This window comes from Nyctereutes procyonoides, unplaced genomic scaffold (genome assembly GCF_905146905.1).
Source record: "Nyctereutes procyonoides isolate TBG_1078 unplaced genomic scaffold, NYPRO_anot_genome, whole genome shotgun sequence".
In the NCBI taxonomy this organism is placed as follows: Eukaryota; Metazoa; Chordata; class Mammalia; order Carnivora; family Canidae; genus Nyctereutes; species Nyctereutes procyonoides.
Window position 1 is genome coordinate 82,558,951 of NW_026575146.1, and position 25,812 is coordinate 82,584,762.

General features: G+C 38.3%; 1 protein-coding gene across 9 annotated transcripts in view; it reads left to right on the forward strand.

Annotated features, from left to right (window-relative positions):
• Nucleotides 1-22,950, forward strand: part of ZNF565 (zinc finger protein 565) — a 37,614-nt gene extending 14,664 nt beyond the window's left edge. For 7 of the 9 annotated variants that reach the window (XM_055310711.1, XM_055310712.1, XM_055310708.1 and 4 more), the window contains 4 exons: nucleotides 3,622-3,695; nucleotides 10,654-10,780; nucleotides 11,445-11,540; nucleotides 18,102-22,950. In XM_055310711.1, coding sequence (XP_055166686.1) covers nucleotides 3,687-3,695; nucleotides 10,654-10,780; nucleotides 11,445-11,540; nucleotides 18,102-19,369 — 1,500 coding nt within the window. In that variant the 5' untranslated portion in view covers nucleotides 3,622-3,686 and the 3' untranslated portion in view covers nucleotides 19,370-22,950. Of the gene's footprint in view, nucleotides 1-1,480; nucleotides 1,550-3,621; nucleotides 3,696-10,653; nucleotides 10,781-11,444; nucleotides 11,541-18,101 lie in introns of all 9 variants that reach the window. The other 2 variants (XM_055310707.1, XM_055310713.1) reach the window with 2 other exon arrangements.
• Nucleotides 22,951-25,812: the final 2,862 nt, after the last annotated feature.

Sequence of the window (25,812 nt, forward strand, 5' to 3'; positions counted from 1 at the left end):
TATCACTCATGAATCACTCCATTCATATTTCCTTTTATAATTCAGCCCCTAATGAAGAAGATATAAATTCTGTTATTTATGATTATAAACCATATGCTTAGGGGGAAACTTGAAAATAGAGAAAAAACAAAGATTCTTTCCATAGATATACACCTAGAGACAAATGTTGAAAATGTAATTGAAAATCCTTTCAAAAAAAAAAGAAAAGAAAATCCTTTCAGTTTGTCTTATGTGCATACACACACTATGTGTATAGAACATACGTATGTTTTTCGTATAAAAATAGGATTGCACTATACATAGTTTCATTAGCTATCTTATTTAATATCTTAGCATCAACAAATATGTGTGTTGTTCATTTTATGGCAACAGTATTTCCATTGTGTGCATATACTGTAATTTATTTAACCAATCCTGCATTTATTTATTTATTTATTTATTTATTTATTTATTTATTTATTTATTTATTTTTAACCAATCCTGCTTCTAAATTCTCTGTTTCCAGTGTCAACAGTGTGTCCATCACATAGCCCCCACACATTTTTTGGATAGTCTGAACTATGGGAATTACTTCATCGAAGGACATACCTACTTTAATTTCTGCTAGCATTGCCTTGTTGCAAGTTTAAAAAGCTATAGCCCACTGTGTGTGTGTGTGTGTGTGTGTGATGTGTAATGGTAATCTCAAGTACTAAAGTCTAAAACAAAACTCGTAATTGATTTATTCAAACCTGCTTACAGTTCTTTGTGTTAAAAAATGACAACTACATGCCTCTAGTTAAGCCAGACAGCTTAGTGTCATCATGGCTCCTTCTTGTTTTTCTTTGCTTTTATACCTAAAATCAGCAAATCTTGTCAGCTCCACCATCAAAGAATATTGAATCTGGTCAGTTCTCATCACCTCCCCCATCACCACCCTAGTGTGAGCCACCCTCACCCCTGGCCTAGATTACTGCAGTATCACCTCCCTGCTTCCTCCCTTGTCTTCTTAGTTCACTTTCTATGAGTGATCCTTTTAAATGTAAGTAATATTATGCCATTTCTTGTTTTAAAACATTTTCGTGGCTTCTTATCTTACTAAAAAGTAAAAACCAAAGTTCTTACAGTGGTGCACAAGCCCCATGTGATCCAGCTTCCCGCTATCTCTCTTACCCAAATGAGCTTCTGAGCCTTTTTCTCTTCACTCCATTCCAGCCACCCTGGTCTCCTTCATTATTAATCAAAGAAAGCCCACTTCTGTCTTGAGGCCTTTGCAACTGCTGTTCCCTATACTAGGAATGCCCTTCTCTTAGATATCCAAATTTTTCACTCCATTCAGTCTGTGCTTCCATATCAACTTCTCAGTGAAAAGCCTTCTCCGACCACACTCCATTCCCCGAAGCTCTTCTTAATTTTTCTCCATAGAACTTTGGCCAGCTGACATATCAATAGGAATATCAATATCAGTTTATCAATATATGTTATTATCTCTTTCCATTAGAATGTGAGATCCTCTGGGACAGGGACTGGATTTATTATCTTCCTCACACCTAGAACCATGCCAGTTGAGGTAGGAGCTCAGTAAATCTGAAAGAATTTTTGACTCCTCTCTCTTTCTTTGCTTCCATATCTAATCAGATGCCACAGCCTATTAATTGTACTTCTCTACCTCTTGAAATTATACCCTTCCTCTTTATTTCCACTCTCATTATCCTGGGTCAGGTTCTTTGCTTGCAGAAGTATAAGTACCTGTCCATTGATCTCTCTGACTCCAATTTTACTCCTCTCCAATAAAAGAATCTGGCCATATTGGCCCTATTACTTCCCTCTGTAAATTCTTCAGTGGCCTTGCATTCATTACTGGGTGAAAAACAAATGTTTATACATGAAGTTAGTATTCATTGGACCCTTCTCATCCAGACACCATGGCAAGTGCCAGTCACAGCAATGATGAGACCTGGTCTTTGTCCTCATTGTTATCTTATTTTCATTCATTCACCTTCATTTTCCAATCCTTGATGTCATCTCCAGCATTATCTTCCTCTAGATTCTAGAACTAATTAAATATAATTTAATTAAAAATTCAGGAAAAAAATTCAGTCCCTCAGTCATATTAGGCACTTTTTAAATGCTTAGTGCGCGTGGCTGATAGCTACATTATTGACAGTACAGATACAAAGATTTCCATCGTTGCAGAAAGATTTATTGGACAGCATTGGTCTAAACCCTTCCCCAAACTATTCAAGTCATTGCAATTTACTCTCTTCTCCACAAATACACCATATACTTTTGGTCTACTGTTTTTTGTCACTGTTCTTCACAGATCAGAATCCTTCCCTGTAGTTTCCCTGCCTAATAAAATTCTCTGATTTTTAAGTCCCAATTCATATTTTATAACTTAAAGGACATTTTCCTTGACACCACTGCCATTGAGTAAGTTAGTCTTCCTTCTGACCCATAGGAAGGAAGACTAACCATAGGAAGCTTCTTGCATCTCTGATTAAAACCAGCCTTGCTACCCTCCTTAAAACTCCTGAGTTCTCATTACTTTGAGGTATAGGCCCTTTTTCACAGAACTCTAGCCTTAACAAACACCAGCCAGTAAGGAAGTGGTGTTCTGCAGGAAAACAGGAGGGAAGGCTTAGATGGAAAATAAGGAGTGCTGGCCCAAGAAACTTCTAGAAATTGAGCTCCCATTCAGTTCAATACTCTGGATATGCAGGTACGCTTATAAGATACCTATTTACTGTGATTTTCTTGTTCCTGTCTGGTGAGTTCAGGCAGGGTTGGAGTCTTTGATGAAGCCTCTGGTGTAGGTGATGCTCCTTTCTGGACTTAGAAGGAGGAAGTAGTGGTACCTGGGTGGCTCAGTTGGTTAAGCATCTACCTTCAGCTCAGGTCATAATTCCAAGGTCCTGGGATCGAACCTCATATCAGACTTCCTGCTCAGCGGGGATTCTGCTTCTCCCTCTCCCTCTGCTGCTCCCCCTGCTTGTGCTCTCTTTCTCTGTTTCTCTCTCTCTGTCAAATAAGTAAAATCTTAAAAAAAAAAAAAAAAAGGAAGGAAGGAGGAAGTAGCTTCAGAGAAGTACCCAGGAGGTTTTTGCCTGTTGAGCCCAGAGAAGCTGGAAGACTTTGTTTAGGGATATCTTTTTCTCAAGGTTTGTCCTCCACAGGTATGCTGTGCTGCAAAGCTCCTAACCTGTGTATACTGTCCTCATCCTCAGTGAATAAAGTGAGCAAGTCTGAGTTTTGATCCTTGTAGCAGCTGCAGAGGAAGATCAGCTTGGAATAGGTGGGAGCCATCTAGGCCCCATATAAAATATAGATTAGCATCAGCAAGATTGGGGAACTGATCAGGCCAGGATCCCTCCTGCTGAGGTGGTTGGATTCTTTGTGAATGCTGGAGCATATCTTTGTTGACTCCATCTTTTAGTTTCCCTAGAGTTTCAGGAGAGGTTGGGTTTTGTTGCCTCTATAGTTCTTGATATTAGTGTTGGGTGGTGGAACAAGGAGGAGGGCAAGGGAAACAGAGCAGGGACATTGGAAGTACAGTTGTTTTAAGGTCCTCTACTTAGGAGTGCTTAGGCAAGCTCAGTTTATGAGAGATTTTCCCTTTTTCCCCCTACTCTGCTTTTTCAGGACTCTGCACTTGTCTAAGAGAAGAATCTAAAGAAATCAAAGCAGCTCAGGTAGTTCTAAAGGCCATGGCACAGGTAAGTTGAAATTCCCTCTCCTTGAAATAATCTCTCTTCCTTTCAAATCATACAAACATTTGGGTTCTTTATCCTGAAACTTCCCTGTCTCACTGAGCCCCATTCTTGTTCCTAGTTCCACCATTCCAGAGATGAGTGATGGGTGCTCCACTTTCCTTAGTGGCTCACTCTTCTCCAACAGTGTAGACAGAGGGACACAGTGCTTTTACCAAGGGAGCAGAAATATATTCTCTTAAGAGAAATATGAGTGCCCCCCTCTATCAAAACCATAGTTAAATAGGGCTAGAGATGAGATAACTTTGTTTGATCTTTTCCATTAATCTAGGTGGTTTCCTTCTATCTTTAAAAATCATAAAACATTTCATTCTACCAAAGAATGTATACAAAAACATATCCATAACAGGTATGTGCTGTAAAAAAATGAGTAATGTGTACTCATTACCCAGATTAATATACCATCTAAGCAACCTGCATTCACTTCCCAATCATATCACTTCCCACATTGCATTACTGTTCCTACCAATGGTAATGGCTGCTTTCAATTTTGTGTCAATCAGTCCTTTGATGTTTATGATACTTTTACCATATACAAATGCATACTAAGCATTATACTGTTGAGTTTTCTGTTTTAAAAGTTTTGTACAGTTATCATACCCTATGTTTTTTACCATATTTTTATATTCAACACAGTGTGTTTTCAAATCATTCATGTTAAATTGTGTAGCACTAGATTAGCAATTCTCAAAGCATGTGACATCCTTTCAGGAGATAATAGTAACATGTTATTTGCCTTTTTCAATCACATTCTCCAATGAGTGTATAGTGGAGTTTCCTAGAAGCTATATGATATGTGTTATCCTGACAGATTGAATGCAGAAGTAGATGTAAAAACTTTTTTATTTTTAAAGATTTTATTTATTTATTCATGATAGTCACACAGAGAGAGAAAGAGGCAGAGACACAGGCAGAGGGAGAAGCAGGCTCCATGCAGGGACCCCGACGTGGGATTCGATCCCGGGTCTCCAGGATAGCGCCCTGGGCCAAAGGCAGGCGCCAAACCGCTGCGCCACCCAGGGATCCCTTTTTTTTTTTTAAGATTTTATTTATAAACTTTTTTATTCAGCCAGTCATTAAAGAGATTGCAAAAATATTAAAACAAAGCTATTAAATTTTTTGACAATATTTTTAAGATGTATATTATTTGTTAATATATAACAGGTTTATTATTGGTTATTTAAGTAAATTAATATTTTTAAATTTCTCACTTGTAATTTCTAATGTGGTAACTATTAATAGACATACCCAGCAGTAACAGAAGTTCTTTGAGGTCCTCAATAAAATTTTTTAACAACTTTACTTATTATATATATAATTTACATATGATACAATTCACCCATGTAAGTATAAAGTTCAATGTTTTTTAGTATATTTATAGAGTTATACAACCATCACCACAATCTATTTTGGAACATTTTCATTACCCCAAAAAGAAGTGCCATTTGCATTAGCAGTCTCTCAGTCTCTTCTCCTCATCCACTGGCAACCACTAATTTACTTTCTGTCTCACAGATTTGCCTGTTCTGGATGTGTCATATGAATAGAATCTTACCATACTTGATTTGTTGTGTCTGGCTTTTTTCATGTAGTATGTTTTCAAGCTTAATCCATGTTGGAGCATTTATCAGTAGTTCATTCATTTTTATACCAAATGATATTCCATAGATATGTATATTCCACATTTTATTCTTTAATTCATCAACTTGTAGACATTTGGGTTATTTTTGCTTTTAGGATATCACAAATAACACTACTGTGAACATTAGTGTATACCAAGGTTCATAAGTTCTCTGTACTTACATAATTATTTTTTTTAATTTATTTATTCATGAGAGACACAGAGAGAGAGAGAGAGGCAGAGACACAGGCAGAGGGAGAAGCAGGCTCCATGCAGGGAGCCTGATGTGGGACTTGATCCTGGGTCTCCAGGATCAGGCCCTGGGCCAAAGGCGGCACTAAACCGCCGAGCCACCCAGGCTTCCCCTATTTTTAACATTTTGAGAAACTGTCAATACTACTTTCCAACATGGCTGCCCCATTTTACATTCCTGGAGCATTGTAAGAGGGTTCTGATTTCTCTACATCCTCACATGTGTTATTTTGGTTTTTTGGTAATAGTCATCCTAAAGGATGTGAAGTGACCTCTTATTATGGGTTTGATTTGCATTTCCCTATTAGTGGTATTGAACATCTTTTCATATGCTTGTTGTATATTTGTAGATCTTTAGAGAAATCACTACTCAAAATCTTTGCTTAGTTTTTAATTGTTTTGTCTTTTTTATTATTGAATTTTAAGAGTTCTTTATGTATTTTGGACACAAGTTCCTTGTCAGATACAAAATTTGCAAATATTTTCTCCCAGTTTTGTGATTTGATTCTTTTTTTCTTTTTAATTAAGGGAGAGGGAAAAAAAATTAAGGGAGAGGGGTGGATGAGGACAGAAGGAGAGGGAAAAAATCTTAAGCAAACCACTCAGCACAAAGCCCAAAATGGAGCTTGATCTCACAACCCTGAGATCATGACCTGAGCTAAAATCAAGAGGCAGATGCTTAACCAATTGAGCCACTCAAGCACCCAGCATTTTTACTTTCTTAATGGAATTATTTGTAGCACAAACATTTTTAGTTTTGATTAAGTTTATTTTAGCTTTTTGTCTTATATAATGCCATATATAAGAAACCACAGCCTGACCAAGGTCATAAAGTTATACTACTATATTTTCTTCTAAGAGTTTTAGTTTTAGCTCTATAACTTTACATGTAAGTTCTACCGCCTATTTTGAATTAATTTTTATATATGTATGAGGTGGAGTCCAACTTCATTCTTTGCATATGAATATCCATTTTGTTTTAAAAACTGATTTTTGAATTTTGACAATTTTGAATTGTCTTAGTTTACTTAACTTAGTATGTGGTAGTCCTTGGGGAACTGAGCAGCATCTTTCTTCAGAACAGTTTCGCGCCAATGAGTGTTCTCAAACTTGGCACACTAATTTTTCACATGGGATTTCCCCCAAGTGCATGAATAATATTACTTTAAATTCCAGGCTTGGAATACTCTCAAACCTTGAGAGTAGGGTTTGTAGATTGGCAAGGGAAATTACTGTTAGTAGTAATAGTGATATCATTAATGATAATCCTTTTTTCCCACCTGGAATGCAGAAGGTTCCTTGTTACTTTTTTCCAACAAGGTTTTCATTCAAGCCCAACATTTTACTGAGAGGGTAGCTCTTAGGATCCCAGCTTTAAAGTGAGGGTCATGGATTCTTACCCCATTTCGTATGTTTCTTAGGCCACATACTGAGGTTAATCTCCAAAATGTTTTACTTTATAGTGGCTCCTGCTAACATATTTGCTTATCTCTCTGTTCAATTTCATGTGTGTGTGATGTGTATTTTTCTCATGTTGTTAGCTCTGAGATTTAATTTTCCTTACCTTCCTGAGAGCTTAGAGAAGCATTAAATAGGTGTTATAATTTTTCCAATGCCTAGGTGTTTGCAGTAGAAGCCTCCCTCACCCTTGCAGTATAAACATGGTCAGAGCTGGAATGGTTGGTCTTGGTTTCAGTGTGTGGTGACATCTCCTTCTTTATAAGGCCTTCAGGATGGGGACTGTGATTGGGAACTTCAATTACAGAAAGTTCTTTGGTCTTTGCAAGGGAATATATGAGAAACAACCATAAAATGGTCATTTTTGAGGTTGAATAATATGTGTTGATTGTGGGTCAAATTTATGTGACCAAGGTACACCTTCTATCAGCTTTCTTATTTCAGGAACAAGGAGAATTAAACAGTGAAGAATGATAAAATAAACATTAAAGATTTTGCAAATCTTGGTTAAGGTAGATGCTCCTAAATAAGAGGATGATTATATGTAATAGGATATAAGATGCATGGGATCCCTGGGTGGCGCAGCGGTTTGGCGCCTGCCTTTGGCCCAGGGCGCGATCCTGGAGACCCGGGATCGAATCCCACATCGGGCTCCCAGTGCATGGAGCCTGCTTCTCCCTCTGCCTGTGTCTCTGCCTCTCTCTCTCTCTCTCTCTCTCTCTCTCTCTCTCTCTCTGACTATCATAAGTAAATAAAAATAAAAAAAATTTAAAAAAAGGATATAAGATGCATTGTTATACAACAGATAAAAATCCCTGTGTTTCCTATAAAATTTGCCATAACAGAATATATGCTCATGATATCTAACCAACTGCTTTTCATTGGAGACCCTGTCGGCATTCTTAGCAGTTCTTTATTGTATGGAACTGTTCTGGGTATGTGGCCCAGATAAATCAGGACACTTAACATTACTGATGCAAGACACTAAATGCCAGCAGCACACTGCCCCCAACCCCAGCCAACCCCCCTCAACATTGTGACAACTAGACCATATCCTGCATGATCCCAAATGCCTGAAGTGGAAGATATAACCCGGATTGAGATCCTCAAATTAATTATGAACCTGAGTCTTCAGGATAGTTTTAAAACTTCTATAAATCCTATATTTTAAGAGAGTTTAATAAGACATTTTGGATTCTATCTTTTTCATTATCTCCATGGAGACTTTACTTTAAAGACTCTTGTTTACTTGTATTTTGTCTATGATATTTTATTTGTACGATCCCACTTACCTAGATTTTGCTCATTCCCAGACCCATGTAGAAAATAGAAGAGTCCTACTATATGAAAGAGGTTTTAGCTCTAGCTTCAGGAATATTCAAAAGCATGTAGGCCTCTAGTCAAATAAAAGTGCTTATTATACTACCTTCATGGCATAGGCATTCCACCCTAGCTTGCTTTTTTTTTTTTAATTTTTATTTATTTATGATAGTCACACACAGAGAGAGAGGCAGAGACATAGGCAGAGGGAGAAGCAGGCTCCATGCACCGGGAGCCCGACATGAGATTCAATCCCAGGTCTCCAGGATCGTGCCCTGGGCCAAAGGCAGGCACTAAACCGCTGCGCCACCCAGGGATCCCTCACCCTAGCTTGCTTGACCACCTCCTTCCTCAGCACCACTCTCCATCTCCTCTCTTTCGATCTTTCAGACATTTTCCTGGATGAGTCGGGTTGTTAACATCTGAACAGGCTCATCAATTTTAACCTCATTTATTTTTTTAAAAATATTTTATTTATTTATTCATGAGAAACAGAGAGAGAGAGAGAGAGGCAGAGACACAGGCACAGAGAGAAGCAGGCTCCATGCAGGGAGCCTGACGTGGGACTTGATCCCTGGTCTCCAGGATCACGCCCTGGGCTGAAGGCAAATGCTCAACCGCTGAGCCACCCAGGTGTCCCTTAACCTCATTTAAAATGGTACAGCCAGGGATCCCTGGGTGGCACAGTGGTTTGGCGCCTGCCTTTGGCCCAGGGTCCGATCCTGGAGACCCGGGATCGAAGCCCACGTCAGGCTCCCGGTGCATGAAGCCTGCTTCTCCCTCTGCCTATGTCTCTGCCTCTCTCTCTCTCTCTGTGACTATCATAAATAAATAAAAATTTAAAAAAATAAAAAAATAAAATGGTACAGCCAGTCATTACGTACCTCCATATGGATGCAATACGAAGTACACAGCACCACTTCTGACATATTCCTGCCCCCCAAAAAAAGAAATGTGAATCAGGCCTCCAGATCTGACTCCCTCTTCACAGAAAGTATAGAAGTAAAGCAACGTCTTAAACTATTCCATGAAGATGCGAAAGCCAACAATATGGGAGATTCTACTGATTCAAATATTTTTTTAATAAATAAAGAGCAATTGGAACGCCTGGGTGGCTTAGCAGTTGAGTGTCTGCCTTCAACCCAGGGCGTGATCCTGGAGACTCAGGATCAAGTCCTGCATCAGACTCCCTGCATGGAGCCTGCTGTTCCCTCTGCCTCTGCCCGTGTCTCTGCCTTTCTCTCTGTGTCTCTCATGAATAAATAAATAAATAAAATCTTTAAAATAAAACAAATAGCAATAAAAATTTTTTGAAGGGTTTCTGGGGCCTCTTTACAGATTCTAGAGACTTAAGGAAACCTATCCATTAAGTGCAATGTGTAGATTTAATTTAAATATTGATTTGCACAAACCAGCCATAAAAAATCACTTTTAGAAGATTGAGGCAATCTAAAATTTGATCTGGTTGTTAGGAAATTATTAATTTTATTAAGTATAATAATGATATTCTGGTTGTTATGCTTTTTTTTAATATTTTTTTGAATTTATTTATTTATGAGAGACATAGAGAGAGAGAGGCAGAGACATAGGCACAGGGAGAAGCAGTCTCCTCGCAGGGAGTCTGGTCCAGGACTCATCCCCAGACCTGGGATCATGCCCTGAGCCAAAGGCAGACGCTCAACCCCTGAGCCACCCAGGCGTCCCTGGCTGTTATGCTTAAAAAAAAAAAAAAGATGATCTGTCAAATACTAAAATATTTATGGGTAAAATACTATGATGTTGGGTATTTGGTCTGTGGGATCTGCCTCGAAATATACCAGTGGGGGATCCCTGGGTGGCGCAGCGGTTTGGCGCCTGCCTTTGGCCCGGGGCGCGATCCTGGAGACCTGGGATCGAGTCCCACGTCGGGCTCCCGGTGCGTGGAGCCTGCTTCTCCCTCTGCCTGTGTCTCTGCGCCTCTCTCTCTCTCTCTCTCTCTCTCTCTCTCTCTCTCTCTGTGTGTGACTATCATAAATGAATAAAAAATAAAATAAATAAAAAAATAAAAAAAAGAAATATACCAGTGGTAAAAAAGAAAGAAGAAGAAATAAAACAAGATTTGCAAAATCATGTTAATTGTCAAAGCAGAGTGATAGATTCGTGGAGATCATTATCCTACTCTGAATACTTTGTTGTATTTTGAAATTTTTTTGTAATAAATGAAAAAATAAAAGTCCTTTCATTTACTAGTAATGCATGGGTTTATTATTTCAGGGATTGGTAACATTCAGGGATGTAGCCATAGAGTTCTCTCAGGAAGAATGGAAGTGCCTGGAACCTGCACAGAGAGACTTGTACAAGGATGTGACTCTGGAGAACTTCAGTAACTTGGTCTCACTAGGTAAGGATGCAGGTTCCCAGGGCGTACAACATAAGGAAGTTGTTACCACCTCTGGTAAAGGGAGAAAACTGCACTGGACAATGGTGAGAGCTGGAGTCATGGAGAAGGGCCCAGCTAGCAGCAATAGTAGCAACTTCCAGAACTCCTTGGTCAGAGGAGGGAGGGAGAGGGATAAATACCATGAACTCTCTTATTCTACCCACTGGCTTCCTGCTGATTCTTTCCATATGCTAAACCCAATGAGAAACCATGGAGCCAGAATAATACCGTCCTGTCAGGTGACCTGTCTGGGGCACAGAGCAGGACCAAGAACAGAGAGGAATGGCAGCGGGGAGGAGAGGGCAAATGAAGAATGATAACCATAGTTATCTACTCTAAGTAATTCTAGACTAGCCTTCTGGAACTTCTGGTATCTTCATGATAAATGTTTAAGGACACTTAGTTTCTGGCTGAATTTCTGTTCTCGGTTCCCAAGGGACTCGTTTGTGCTTTATGGAAGTGGAAACGGGTAGTTCCATGGTCACCTCTGTCTTCCTGTCCTTTGAACAAACTTTACTCCTCCTTCATTCCTTCCTTCATAATGTCTCTCTTTCTTGGTGACTAAGGGACTGGGTTTGAATTTTGGAACAGGACAATCATGCTCCATTTCTTTTCCTATAAACAGGACTTTCCATTTCTAAGCCTGATGTCATTTCCTTATTGGAGCAAGGGAGAGAACCCTGGATGATTACAAATGATATGACAGGACTGTGGTGTCCAGGTGAGCGAGGGGTGATCCAGTGGGGGAGGACATTGGGAATAATAGCCAGTGGGTGTGTACACCGATAGCAATAACTTAAGTTATTGTTGAGAAGCTTCCCTCCAAGCCATATAGAAAACTGTGGAACAAACAGCCTGAGACATGCAGACACAAAAGAGCAAAGATCTTGTCAGCATCCCTTGCCCTTACCCCCTATTAGTCCCTCCCTCTTCTTTCTTCTTGCATATTTTCCTCCCATTTCAAAAAGGGACATGCTCCCTTCTTCCCCAGCGGCTGCCTTTTTACTTGTACTTTGGATCCTTTTTCCTGCAAGTAACTTCATCCCTTAAAAAATTTTCTGGCAGCCCTGGTGGCTCAGCGGTTTAGTGCTGCCTTCAGCCAGGGGTGTGATCATGGAGGCCTGGGCTCGAGTCCTGCGTCGGGCTCCCTGAATGGAGCCTGCTTCTCCCTCTGCCTGTGTCTCTGCCCCTCTCTCTCTGTGTGTCTCTCGTGAATAAATAAATAAAATCCAAAAAAAAAAAAAAACTTATTTTGTTTTGTTTTTATCAAACAGCTCACTTTACCCAATTAAGCAATTCATTAATTCCCAAATGTTTGGGAGAGAAGACTGTGTAGTGGCTAAGGGCACTGCCTTGGGAATCAGACTGAGTTCAAATCTTGTGTCTGCCAATTACTAGATTAGTGAGTTTAGATAAATTGCTTAAAATCTCTGTGCTTCAGGTTTCTCCTCTGCAAATGAGATAAAAACGGAGCCTTCCTCATATAGTTATTGTTGTGATTGTTATAGGAATTAATAATGTGAAAATGCCCAAAACAATGGCAGGCAGTAGTGACCACTAAGTAAAGATTATCAAGTGTTATTAATTAGCATGTGCTGCACAATATTGGAATCTTTGAATACTTTGAATACCCTCTGCAACTTCTCTGTTATTGTTGTTTATTTTCATCTGGGATTATTTTTTCTCTGTCTAAAGAACACCCTTGGGATCCCTGGGTGGCGCAGCGGTTTAGCGCCTGCCTTTGGCCCAGGGCGCGATCCTGGAGACCCGGGATCGAATCCCACATCGGGCTTCCGGTGCATGGAGCCCGCTTCTCCCTCTGCCTGTGTCTCTGCCTCTCTCTCTCTCTGTGACTATCATAAATAAATAAAAAATTAAAAAAAAAATCTGCTCAAGGGAAAAATATAGTGTTTAAAAAAAATAATAAAATAAAGAACACCCTTAAAATTTCCTTTTGTGTAGGTCTGCTCAACAAATTCTGTGGTTTTGATTGCATGAAAATGTCTTTTTTCTACCTTCTTTCTTGTAGGATATTTAAATGAGAATGGAATCTGTATTAGCAGTAAATTTTCTGAGCCCCAAGAACAAATCATACCACTGCCTTTTCTCTTCCAATGTCGTCACTAAGTCAAGTTGTTCCAATTTCGCTAAATGTTCTTCACATATATTTAAAACTAGTATTCCGGGATCCCTGGGTGGCGCAGCAGTTTGGCGCCTGCCTTTGGCCCAGGGCGCCATCCTGGAGACCCGGGATCGAATCCCACATCGGGCTTTCGGTGCATGGAGCCTGCTTCTCCCTCTGCCTGTGTCTCTGCCTCTCTCTCTCTCTCTCTCTCTCTCTCTCTCTCTCTCTCTCTGTGACTATCATAAATAAATAAAATTTTTTTTAAAAATTAAAAAAAAACTAGTATTCCTTGGGCGATATACTTGCCTTTCTGTTTACCTCTAACCCTTTTGATTATATTATTCAGAATCTTTGTGTCCTTTTAATTTTGTCTGTGCTGGTGCTATGAAATTCTGAGAGCTGTTTCTTGTACTATAAGTAATGTTACTGCATTTTACACTTCTATAAAGATGAATTTTAGATCCTTGTTGCAAGCTGTACTTTCATCAGTATACTCCTTCCTTTATTATGTCACTTGGTGCTTTTAACCTTGAATTCTGTTTTTTTCTGATATTCCATCAAGTGCCTTCTTTTTGTTGGCTTAAAAATTATGACATCTTTGCTTATCCTTTTTTTAAAAATTATTGCCAGGCAGCCCAGGTGGCTCCCTGGTTTAACGCCGCCTTCAGCCCGGGGCGTGATCCTGGAGACCCGGGATCGAGTCCCACATCAGGCTCCCTGCATGGAGCCTGCTTCCCCTCTGCCTGTCTCTCTCTCTCTCTCTCTCTCTCTCTCTCTCTCTCTCTCTCGTCTCTCATGAATAAATGAATAAAATCTTAAAAAAAAAAGAACAAAAAATTTACTATGTGGTCCTCTACAAAAAAATTTATTGACTGTCGCCTAGATTCACCCTCACCCCAACCCACTCTGATTTTGTTTTAATGAATTCTATTTTCATACCATCATTGTTCTTATAATATTTCATAAATTTATAGTATGCATTATTCCTCACTAGCTATAAAGATGTAAGCCAGTCATCTGCATGCTATAGTCGGTGGGCCATCCAGCCTGCTGCCTTTTTTATATGGCCTGTGAGCCTATCAAATTCTGTAAATGTCTTCGAAGGGGTGCATATACACAATTAAAATGATATGTGTGTGGATTGATGTTAGTATTTGGCAGTAATAGCTATAGGAAACATTTCCAAAGATGAAATAAACATAAAATCTCATTACAGATCAGCACCAACAGATGAACACTTAGCATCAATTTTGATGCTGGAGAACACTAACCTTGAACTTGCCATATACCTGAATTAGCTTTAAATCACCAAGACATCTGCACTTCAGAGTTCAAAAACTGAGAACCAACCTTCTGACTTTTCTTTGTACTTTGACTCTAACCCACATTTCCATGGGAGAGTGGACTCCAAGGTTAAGATTGATCAGGTGTGGTAGATACATCAATAAAGTACTCAAGTTTTCTTTCTGTGTTTATTATTTTCCTGTGGCTTCTGTAACAAATTACCACAAACTTGGTGGCTTACAACAATACAAATTTATTATTTTACAGTTCTGGAGATTGGAAGTTCAAAATAACATCTCAGTGAGCTAAAACCAAGATGTCTGCAGGGCTATATTCCTTTCTGCATCCTTTCTTTAGAAGGAGAACCTTTTTTTTTTTTTTTTTGGCCTTTTCCAGCTTGCATTCCTTGGATCATACCCCCCTTCCATCTTCAAAGTCAGCAGGATAACATCTTCAAATTTCCCTCTCTGATTCTGACTCTCCTACTTCTCTCTTTCACTTAGAAGACCCTTGTGATTACAATGAGCCTACCCAGGTAATCCCTATCTCATGGTCAGCTGAGTAGCAATCTTAATTACCCTTTGCTGTGTACTATTCACAGGTTTCCACAATTGGGATGTGGACATCTTGGCCGGGGAGGGGGGTGGGCAGCAGCTACCACTCTATGTCAATTTGGTTTGGTGGTGGAGGTTTTTTTCCACTTTAAAAAAAATAATTTTATTTCTTTTTCCCATCACGGTAAGCGTACTCTTTAATCCCCATTCCCTATTTCTCCCATCCCTCCACCTACCTCACCATCTGGTAACCATTAGTTTGTTCTCTGTAATTAAGAGTCTGTTTCTTAGTTTGTCTCTCCCTTTTTTTCTTTTGCTCATTTGTTTTCTTAAATTACACATGAGTGAGATCAAGATCATACAGTATTTGTCTCTGACTTATTTCACTTAGCATTATATTCTCCAGCTCCATCCATGTTGTTGCAGACACCAAGATTTCATTCTTATTTATGGCTGAATATTCCATGTACATATGTACCATATCTTATTAATCCATTCACCTATCAATGGAAACTTAGGTTGCTTCCATAGTTCGGCTAAATAATGCTACAATAATGTAAGGGTGCATGTATCCCTTTGAATTAGTGTTTTTGTGTTTTGGGGGTAAGTACCCAGTAGTGTGATTCCTGGATCATAGAGTAATCCCATTTTTTATTTTTTTAAAGAGTTCTTTTTTAAGGTTTTATTTATTTATTCATGAGAGAGAGAGAGAGAGAGAGAGGCAGAGACACAGGCAGAGGGAGAAGCAGGCTCCATGCAGGGAGCCCAACGCGGGACTCTATCCCCGGTCTCCAGGATCACACCCTGGGCTGAAGGCGGCACTAAACTGCTGAGCCACCTGGGCTGCCCCACTTTTAATTTTTTGAGGAACATCCATACTCCAACCCCACAAGGGCTACTACACCAATGTGTATTCTCACCAACAGTCCCCAAGGTTCCCTATCCTTCTCATCCTTGCTAATATTTGTTGTTTCTTGTGTTTCTTATTTTAGCCATTCTGACAGGTGTAAGGTGATATCTCATTGTAGTTTTGATTTGCATTTCCCTAACGATAAGTGATTTTGAGCATCTTTTCATGTATTTGTTGGCCATCTGTATCTCTTCTTTGGAGAAATGTCTCCAGGGATCCCTGGGTGGCTTTCTCCTAGTATTTGTATGGTTTCTATTTTCTCTTAATGTTAAAACTATTTGGAGTTTATTCTGGTATGTAGTGGCGTAATATATGGTTACATTTTTATCGTTTTCCAAATGAGTATCCAGTTGCCCCAACATTATTTCTTACAAAAGTTATTCTTTTTTCCTTTGAAACACCACCTTTATAATAAATTCAATTTCCATATAAACTTCAGTCCTATCCTGGCCTTTTGTGCTTTATTGGTCTGTTTCTAGAATCCAATATTTATTCATCAAACAACCCATTATTAAATTTTTTTTTATATTCTAGGGTTTGGTTATAATAGCTAGGAAGAAAGGGCATATTTTTGGGATGCCTGGATGGCTCAGTCAGTTGAGTGTCAACTCTTTTTTTTTTTTTTTTTTTTTTTTTGAGTGTCAACTCTTGATCTCAGCTGAGGTCTTGATCTCATGGTTGTGAGTTCAAGCCCTGCATTGGGCTTCATGCTGGGCATGGAGCCTTTAAAAAAAAAAAAAGGAAAGAAAGAAAGGCTATATTTCTACCTTTTGGGAGACTTAGGAGAAACAAAACAAAAGGTCAACAGATGAATAACTAGATTAAAATCTAATTACAACTGATAAAAAGTGTTATGAAGACCAGGTGCAAGAGATGGAAGAAAGAATCAGGCTGAAATATTTTCCAAAAATGTGAGTTTTAATCTGAGACTTGAAGGAAGAGAAAAGCAGTCATTAAAAAAAAAAAAAAAAAAAAAAAGGGCAGTCATACAAAGAGCCCAGGACAGGATTCCTGCTAGATGGAAGAACTTGATGAGAGATCTAGGATGGAAAAGACCTACATTTATTTTAGAAAGCTTGTGGCTTAATACACAAGGAGCAAAGGAGAGAGTGTTCAATATGAAGATGCATTGTCCCTGGTTAAAAGAGAATAACAACAAAGATAGGCAGGGACTCGCTTTGCCAAGAGCCTGTGAACCATGGCAATGACTTTGGAATTTATTGGAATTTTTCCAGTGACTTTGGAAGTGCACTGAGGCTAGGAAAAATTTTAAGCAGGGATTTTCATTTTTATTGGCATTAGCATCATGTGCTGGAAAGTGTTTAAGAACATAAATGCTGGGGCACCTGGGTGGCTCAGTCCAACTCTTGGTTTTGGCTCAGGTCATGATATCAGGGTCATGAGATCCAGCCCCATATTGGGCTCTGCACTCAGTGGAGCATCTATTTTGAGATTCTCTCCTTCTGCCCCTTCTTCCATTTTGTCTCTCTTTCTCTCTAACATTAATAAATCTTTTTTAAAAAAATAGATGCTTTGTTTATATGAAGTGCCCAGAAACTGGCAAATTTATAGAGACAGAGTTAATGGTTCTCCGCCATTAGTGATTGGTGGGGGATAGAGGGAATGGAGAGTGATGAATGACTCATTAATGGGCACAAGGTTTCTATTTGGAGTGATAAGAATGTTCTAGAACTAGATAGTGGTAATAGTTGCATGACATTGGGAAGTATCACAAACTACTAAATTGTAGTCTTTAAAATGGAGGGAATTTGTATTTTATGAATTTTATCTCAATTGAAATATATATGTATTTAATATATATATATAAGTGTATATAGATATGTAAATACAGGCAAGCATATGCAGAACAAGCATACCTTGGACAAGCAACCTTGTCCGTACTCCTTAGATTTTGATTCAATCTAGGGTGGTCTTAGACATTTATATTATTAACAGTTTTCTCGAATGATTCTAATCTTTATAAAAATTGAGAAACCCCAGCTTAGTTTCTTTTCTTTTCTTGCTCCTTTCTGGCACCATATGAGCTCTCATCATATTTCTGCTTTCATGTACTCTTTAGAAATTGCACAGCAGGGATCCCTGGGTGGCTCAGCAGTTTGGCGCCTGCCTTTGGCCCAGGGTGCGATCCTGGAGTCCGGAACGAGTCCCGCGTCGGGCTCCCGGCATGGAGCCTGCTTCTCCCTCCTCCTGTGTCTCTGCCTCTCCCTCTGTCTATCATAAATGAATAAATCTTTAAAAAAAAAAAAAGAAATTGCACAGCAGTATTTGAGACTTAAATAAGCCATTCACTTTTTAAGGTGATTTTTATTTTGTCTCTCTAGTCTGCTATATAATTTTTTATTTCTCTTAAAAGAATAAAACTGCTTGTATTTATTTTTTCTTTTTCAGAGCTGGAGTCCAGATGTGAGAAATTTCCACAAAAAGATATTTCTGAAGTAGAGTCATTCAGTTGGGAGATAGTAGAAAGCCTTAAACGCTGTGATTTTGATGGCTCCGGTTTAAGAGATGACTGGGAATACAAAGGCCAATTTGAAAGACAACGAGTAACTCAGGAATGCTGTTTCAAGCAAGTAAAAGTCACATATGAAAACATTCCCACTTTTGAGCATACATCTCTCACTTTACATCAGAACAATGAGATTGGTGAGAAACTGATTGAATGTAATGAATGTGGGAAAGCATTTAGCCGTGGCTCACACCTGATTCAGCATCAGAAAACTCATACTGGTGAAAAACCCTTTGAATGTAAGGAATGTGGGAAGGCCTTTAGTCGTGCCTCACACCTTGTTCAGCATCAGAGAATTCATACAGGTGAGAAGCCTTATGACTGTAAGGAATGTGGGAAGGCCTTTGGCCGTACTTCAGAACTTATTCTGCATCAAAGACTTCATACTGGTGTCAAACCCTATGAGTGTAAAGAATGTGGGAAGACTTTTAGACAGCATTCACAACTTATTCTGCATCAAAGAACTCACACAGGTGAGAAACCCTATGTATGTAAAGACTGTGGGAAGGCTTTTATTCGTGGCTCACAACTTACTGTTCATCGGAGAATTCATACAGGTGCTAGACCCTATCAGTGTAAAGACTGTGGGAAAGCCTTTAGACAGCATTCACAGCTTACTGTCCACCAGAGGATTCATACTGGTGAGAAACCCTATGAGTGTAAGGAATGTGGGAAGGGCTTCATTCATAGTTCAGAAGTTACTCGACATCAAAGAATTCATTCTGGGGAGAAACCCTATGAATGTAAGGAATGTGGGAAGGCCTTTAGACAACATGCACAGCTTACACGACATCAGAGAGTTCATACAGGTGACAGACCTTATGAATGTAAGGACTGTGGGAAGGCATTTAGTCGTAGTTCATACCTTATTCAACATCAAAGAATTCATACAGGTGACAAACCCTATGAATGTAAGGAATGTGGGAAAGCCTTTATTCGTGTTTCACAACTGACTCATCATCAGCGAATTCATACTTGTGAGAAACCCTATCAATGTAGGGAATGTGGAATGGCCTTTATTCGTAGTTCACAACTTACTGAACATCAGAGAATTCATCCTGGGATCAAACCTTACGAATGTAGAGAATGTGGGCAGGCCTTTATTCTTGGCTCACAGCTCATCGAACACTACAGAATTCATACCGGTTAAAAAGCCTTGAATGTTAGGGGTATAGGAGCCTTTACATGGAGTTCACACCTGACTCAGTATTAGATAATGTATATGTAATGTAATTAATGTGAAAACCTTCACTTGTCACTTCCATTATGGAATATCAGATAACTTATACCAGAAGAAAATTCAATAAATGTGGGAATTCTTTTTGCCTCACACTACTTACTAAGTAAGCATCAGAAAACTTATGCCGAAAAAATATTAATATGAATATGGAAAACCTTTTTATTACCACTCAAAATGTGTTAAACTTCTGAGAATTCCTAATAGAAAATGACCTTATTAAGATATTTTGTGAATGTGCCTTTTACCATGACCTACATCTTACTTAACATTATCTCAGTTCTACCAGTTACTGACTGTAGAGCATTAGACAAATAATATAGTCTTCCTGTTCCTCAATTTATTTTTAAGCAGTGACCATTTTACTTACCTAATAGAGTTTTCCTAATGACTATCAGATATTTTATATAAAGCCTGTGTTCAATAAATTTTAGTTACCATTCTTAATTAATAACAGTATTTATGTTGAGTTCCTGTGAGAAGAGGGCCTTATGAATGCATCAAATATCAAAAAAGCCTTCATAACCACTTATTATGAAACTTCATTCTAGAAAACAGTAGTCACGTATAATTATCATGAGGTCTTCATGATATTTAAAGCTAGAAAGTCACACGATTAGAAATTAACAGAAGAGTAGCCAAAAGAAATCTACCCATTTAGAAATCTAAAGTGACCTTCAAATATAACTTCAAAAGCAAAAAAAAAAAAAAAAAATTCTACACATCAAAACCAGTTCAGTATAGCCAAAGCCATGTTCCTGTCAACCTAAGGATTGAAGATGGGGGCTTTTGTTCTCCAAATGTGGATCTCCAGCTCCTATGCATTGCCGGTTACATACTAAGCACATTGAATGAATGGTCAACTCTAAAAATTAGAGGACAATTACCACATAAACCCAAATCAACAGGAAGAACAATCATTAAAAACAAAAAATAATAAAATAGAAAACAACAGTAGGCTTAATATGAAGATTGTTTATTTAGCAATATAAGATGGACAATTGGCAACCCTGATCTAGGAAAAAAAAACATTTAGCATTACGAATAAGGAAGGGGTATATTATTTCTTTTAAATAGCTACTATGCATGACTTTAATATATTTGGAAATTTAAGGAGAATGGATTTTTATAAAAATATCAAAGTTCAAGAAGATATGGAATACCTGAATAAATCAATGATTGGAGAAGGATATAAAAAGTCAGTCTGCCTCTTTAAAGAAAACTGTTTAACCTACTAACACTTTAAGGAACAGATAGATAATCCCTGAAAGAAGCTTGCCAGTTTATTTTCAAGGCTAAATAAAATTATGATTTAAAAAAATTCAATAAGAATGGCTCCAAGAAACAAATTATAGATGATTACCATTTGTGAAACTAAATATGAATAAAATCCCCGCTAATTGAATCCTGTCTCTTTAAAGTTCGAAGCTCATTTTAAATGTAATATCTAGAATTTCACCTGTTGTGGATTAATTGCATTTTCAGAATTTTGATATAACTCCAGATGACAATGATGGGAAAAAGAGCCCTGATCCAACCCCATTGATACCTCGATCAGAACTTGTGAGTCTCAAGAAGCATCCCCTCAGTCCAGGCAAGTGTCTGGGGTATAGGGCCTGTTGTGTCCCCAGGCCATCCATCTTCTCAGTAATCCTGAGTGTTCGCTAGGACACCTGTATTTTCTACATGTGTCACTGCTTACACCGGATTAGAAAGTAGTATTCTGTGTGTCATTCTTAAGTGGTTTAATGATTAGGATGACACTGAAGCTATGACACTAAAAACTCACTCTGAGGGACGCCTCAATGGCTCAGTGATTGGGCGTCTGCCTTTGGCTCAGGTCCTGATCCCATGATCTGGGATCGTGTCTCGCATCAGGCTCCTTGCAGGGAGCTTGCTTCTCCCTCTGCCTATGTCTCTGCCTCTGTCTCTCTTTGTGTCTCTCATGAATAAATAAAATATTTAAAAATAAATAAAAACTCACTCTGAATAGTTAAAACATGCACAGGACAAATATTTTAAAGCTCTGATTTGATAGACAGACACAAGTCAATCTCCACACTATCTCTGCCCCTTCCCACCCTGTACTCTATGTCCCTATCAGTATATCAAGTTCTTGTATATGCTTCCTGATTTTTATGTTTGCCTAAGTGTAGATATGCACATAACACTGTTTATAAAAGTTTTTTACATAAATGGTAGCAAATTTCTATACTTGCTATTTTTGCTTATCCTTATACCTTGAAATTGGATATCAATACATAAATAGTTGCCTTATGCTTCCTTAACAGCTGCATAGTATGTGTTTCATAATTTATCCTGTCGATTTAGTTTTTTTCATTATTCTTTGCTTTCAAACAATCCTATAATAAATATCCTTGCATATAAATTATTTTGTATATGTGTGATATCTCTTTAAGGTAAATTCCTGAAAAGGAAGTGCTAAGTCAAAATGAATATACGGTTCTGAAACTTTCTGTTCACACAAAATCTTATAATATACCCCTAGTACCCCCATCACCAGCTAGAGTAATTATCAGCTCATGGCCATTCTTGTTTTATCTGTATTCCCACCCATTCCCCCACCCTCATATCAGCTTTGAAGTAAATCCCAGCTACATAATTTCATCCATAAATATTTCAGTATGTATCTCTAAAATATATCACAATTTGAGAAAATATTTTCAGTCCTTTAAAAAAGAAAATGGCAGGGCACCTGAGTGGCTCAGTTGGTTAGGTGTCCAACTCTTGATGGCAGCTCTGGTCTTGATCTCAAGGTCGTAGGTTTAGGCCCTGTGTTGGGTTCTATGCTGATGTGGAGTCTTCTTAAAAAACAAAACAAAAAAACAGACAATACTGCCATTACAAATCCGATAATCAGTCTTCCAATTTCTAATTGTTTGATAAATGTTGATTTTTTTTAAAAAGTTCATTGAGATCCAAATTATGTCCACAAATTGCAGTTATTACATCTCTGAAGTCTCAATCTATGCATTCTTCCTCATCCTTTTTTTCCCCTAGTAATTTATTTTCTGAAGAAAGTAGATTGTTTGCATTGTAGAGTTTGTCAGAGCCTGGTTTTTGCTGACTGCATCCCATGACATCATTTAACATGCTTCTCTATCCTTTGTATTGCCTATAAATTGGTAGTTTGGTATCTAGAGGCTTTATCAGATTGAGGGTTTTGGTTTTTGGTTTTGTTTTGGTTTTTGGGTTTTTTTTTTTTGCTGAAATATTGAGACACAACACTTAGGTGTCTTTTTATGATGTAAGCAACTATTGTTTGGTTGATCTATTAATCCATTAAGGATTACAAATTATACCTTCCTTTATTAGCCAGAATATTTTTATGAAGAAAAACTTCCCTTTAACTACCATTTGGTTATCCATGTTACAGTAAGGAAAGGCAGGATAAATGCTTCTTTCTTTCTCTATATTAGTTTTCAAAATAATGAGTTGGTTGCCTTGCATTCTGCCATAATAACTTACGAGTTTAGAAGTATTTTGGGGGTATGTAGCATACTTAATATATTTAAATACAATCTGGTTGTACTTTCCTTGATACCAAAATTGTTCCATGTTTCGGACACGGAGCCTCTTCCAACTGTTTCCCCTGTCCTTTTGATATGACACCATTAGTCTTTGATCACTTGCTTGCTGTCTGCCACAAGATGTTCAGGGCTCGCCTTGCTCATTTCCTACCTCCCATCTTGAAGTAGCCATTTTCCAAGGAGTCATCTTTTTTATGATATTTTGGTACATCCTCAAATAGTATATAGAAACCACAAATGACTAGGAGTGCTTCATTCTCTGGTTGGACGTTTTTTAGATAGGTTTTTTATACGCATTGCTTAAGTCCCTTTAGGAAGATCATAAATCCATCAGCCCACATGGTAGAAGAGATCCCAAAACACTATATTCATGTAATCCTGGAGAAAAAATTTATTTTAAATGTAGACTATTTGATGAGTGAAAAATGGAAAAGTTACTTTTATTTTCACTTGCATTCCTTTGACTATGATTAAGATAGATGACCATTTGTCCACATGCTTATTGACCATTGGTATTGCTTTTAGTTTGGTGCCTAAAACATAGTAGCTGCTGAATAAGTATTTATTTGTTAATTGAATAAATTAATTGTATGTTCGTATCCTTTGCTAACTAATAACGTGCTAGTCATATTTTTCTTACTTAAAAGAGCTATTTTTGAGAGGAATAAATGTGTATAAAGTTCCTAGCACAGTATTTGGAATTCAAGTGTTCCCTGTCTTATTTGCATACATTATCATATATGTCTCTGGTTTGGCTTATTTTTTTTCTACTTTAAAAGATAAATTGAGGGACACCTGGGTGGCTCAGAAGTTGAGCGTCTGCCTTCGGCTCATGGTGTGATCCCCGGAGTCCAAGGATGGAGTCCCACATCGGACTCCCTGAAAGGAGTTTGCTTCTTCCTCTGCTTATATCTCTGCCTCTCTCTGTATGTCTCTCATGAATAAATAAAATCTTTTAAAAAAAAAAAAGGTGAATAGAGAGTCAAAGAGATTAAGTAGCTTGCCGAAGGCCTCATAACTGGAGAACCCTAAATTACAAAGGCAAGATCAAGATATGGCAATTTCATGTACATATACAGCTTTACAATGTGAGACCATGAAAAGGAAAAATCCGTGTTTGTTCAGGTAATCTATGAAATACATGGTCCTAATACAGAAAGCGGCAAGACTAGGAACAAAGGCATGAAAGAACTTAGTAAGACTCTCTTTAAAAAAAATTTTTTTTTGTTTTTCCATACAAAAAGTGAAAATGCTCAACTAGAATACAGAGTACAGAAAACTATAAGGAGAAAACATTTTTAGTATCTTCACTCAAACATGCATGTTATCATTTTTGCATATTTCCTCCTAGTGTCTAACTTTTGGTTTTGTTTTTAAAGATTTAATTTATTTATTCATGAGAGACACACAGAAAGAGGCAGACTCCATGCAGGGAGCCCGATGCGGGACTCGATCCTGGGACTCCAGGATCACGCCCTGAACCAAAAGCAGAGGCTCAGCCAATGAGCCACCCAGGTATCCCTAGGTTTTGAAGAATTCATACTTTAGGGATGCCTGGGTGACTCGGTTGAGCCTCTGCCTTCAGCTCAGGGCCTGACCCTGGGGTCCTCAGATAGAATCCCAAATTGGGCTCCCTGCGGGGAGCCTGCTTCTCCTTCTGCCTATATTTCTGCCTCTCTGTGTCTCTCATGAATAAAAAAAAAAAAATCATACTTTATGGGGTGCCTGGATGGCTCAGTCAATTAAGTATCTGGCTCTTGATTTTAGCTCAGGTCATGATCTCAGGGTCCTGGGATTGAGCCCCATGGCAGCCTCTGTGCTCATCAGGGTGTCTACTTGAGTATTCTCTCTCCCTCTCCCTCTGCCTCTCCCCCTACTTGCACACACTCTGTCTCTCTCTCTAAAATAAGTACATCTTTTTAAAAATTTAATACTTTATTACGGAAAACTTCAGACAGGCACAAAAGTAGAAAGTACAGTGAAGGGATCCCTGGGTGGCGCAGTGGTTTGGCACCTGCTTTTGGCCCAGGGCGTGATCCTGGAGACCCGGGATCGAGTCCCACGTTGGGCTCCCGGTGCATGGAGCCTGCTTCTCCCTCTGCCTCTCTCTCTCTCTCTCTCTCTCTCTCTCTCTCTCTCTCTATCATAAATAAATACAAATTTAAAAAAAAAGAAAGTACAGTGAACTCTCATAATTCTCATCACCTTGCTGTAAAAACTGTCAAGCAATGGCAAGTGTTACTTGTCTATATCCACACCTGCTTCCTCTTTCATTGGATTCTTTTTTTTTTTTCCATATTCTTTTGAAAGCAGAACTTAGGTCATATGATTGTATCTCTGAATATTTCAGTAGTTATTTCTAAAAGTGAATTTAAAAATCATATATGTCAGTAGAAATATATAATCTATTAATTAACAGGGAGGATGATAAAATTTTCTAAGTTTAAGTTGACACGATTTTCAATGTGATTGCAGAGACAGTTGTTTTATATGTATTAGGAGAATCAGGAATTTAGGGAAAGGTTTTCCTATGAACATCATTCTTACCCAAAAGTTCTCTCTCTTCTTTTCAAAAAAAGGAAAATTTTCAGGCACAATTGTGAAATGTGAAGGTTGCTTTGTTATTTTGTATTTTAAAAAATTGACTGAATTGGTACATATCTTAGCATAATTCTAAATCCTTGATGTGTTAAGAATTGTACCTGCTATTTTGCTCCTAGGAGGCAGTTAGGTATTTGTTGAATAAATAATAGAAAATAACAGGTAGTAAATTTGAGTTAATAAGTTAGGAAAATGATAGAACAT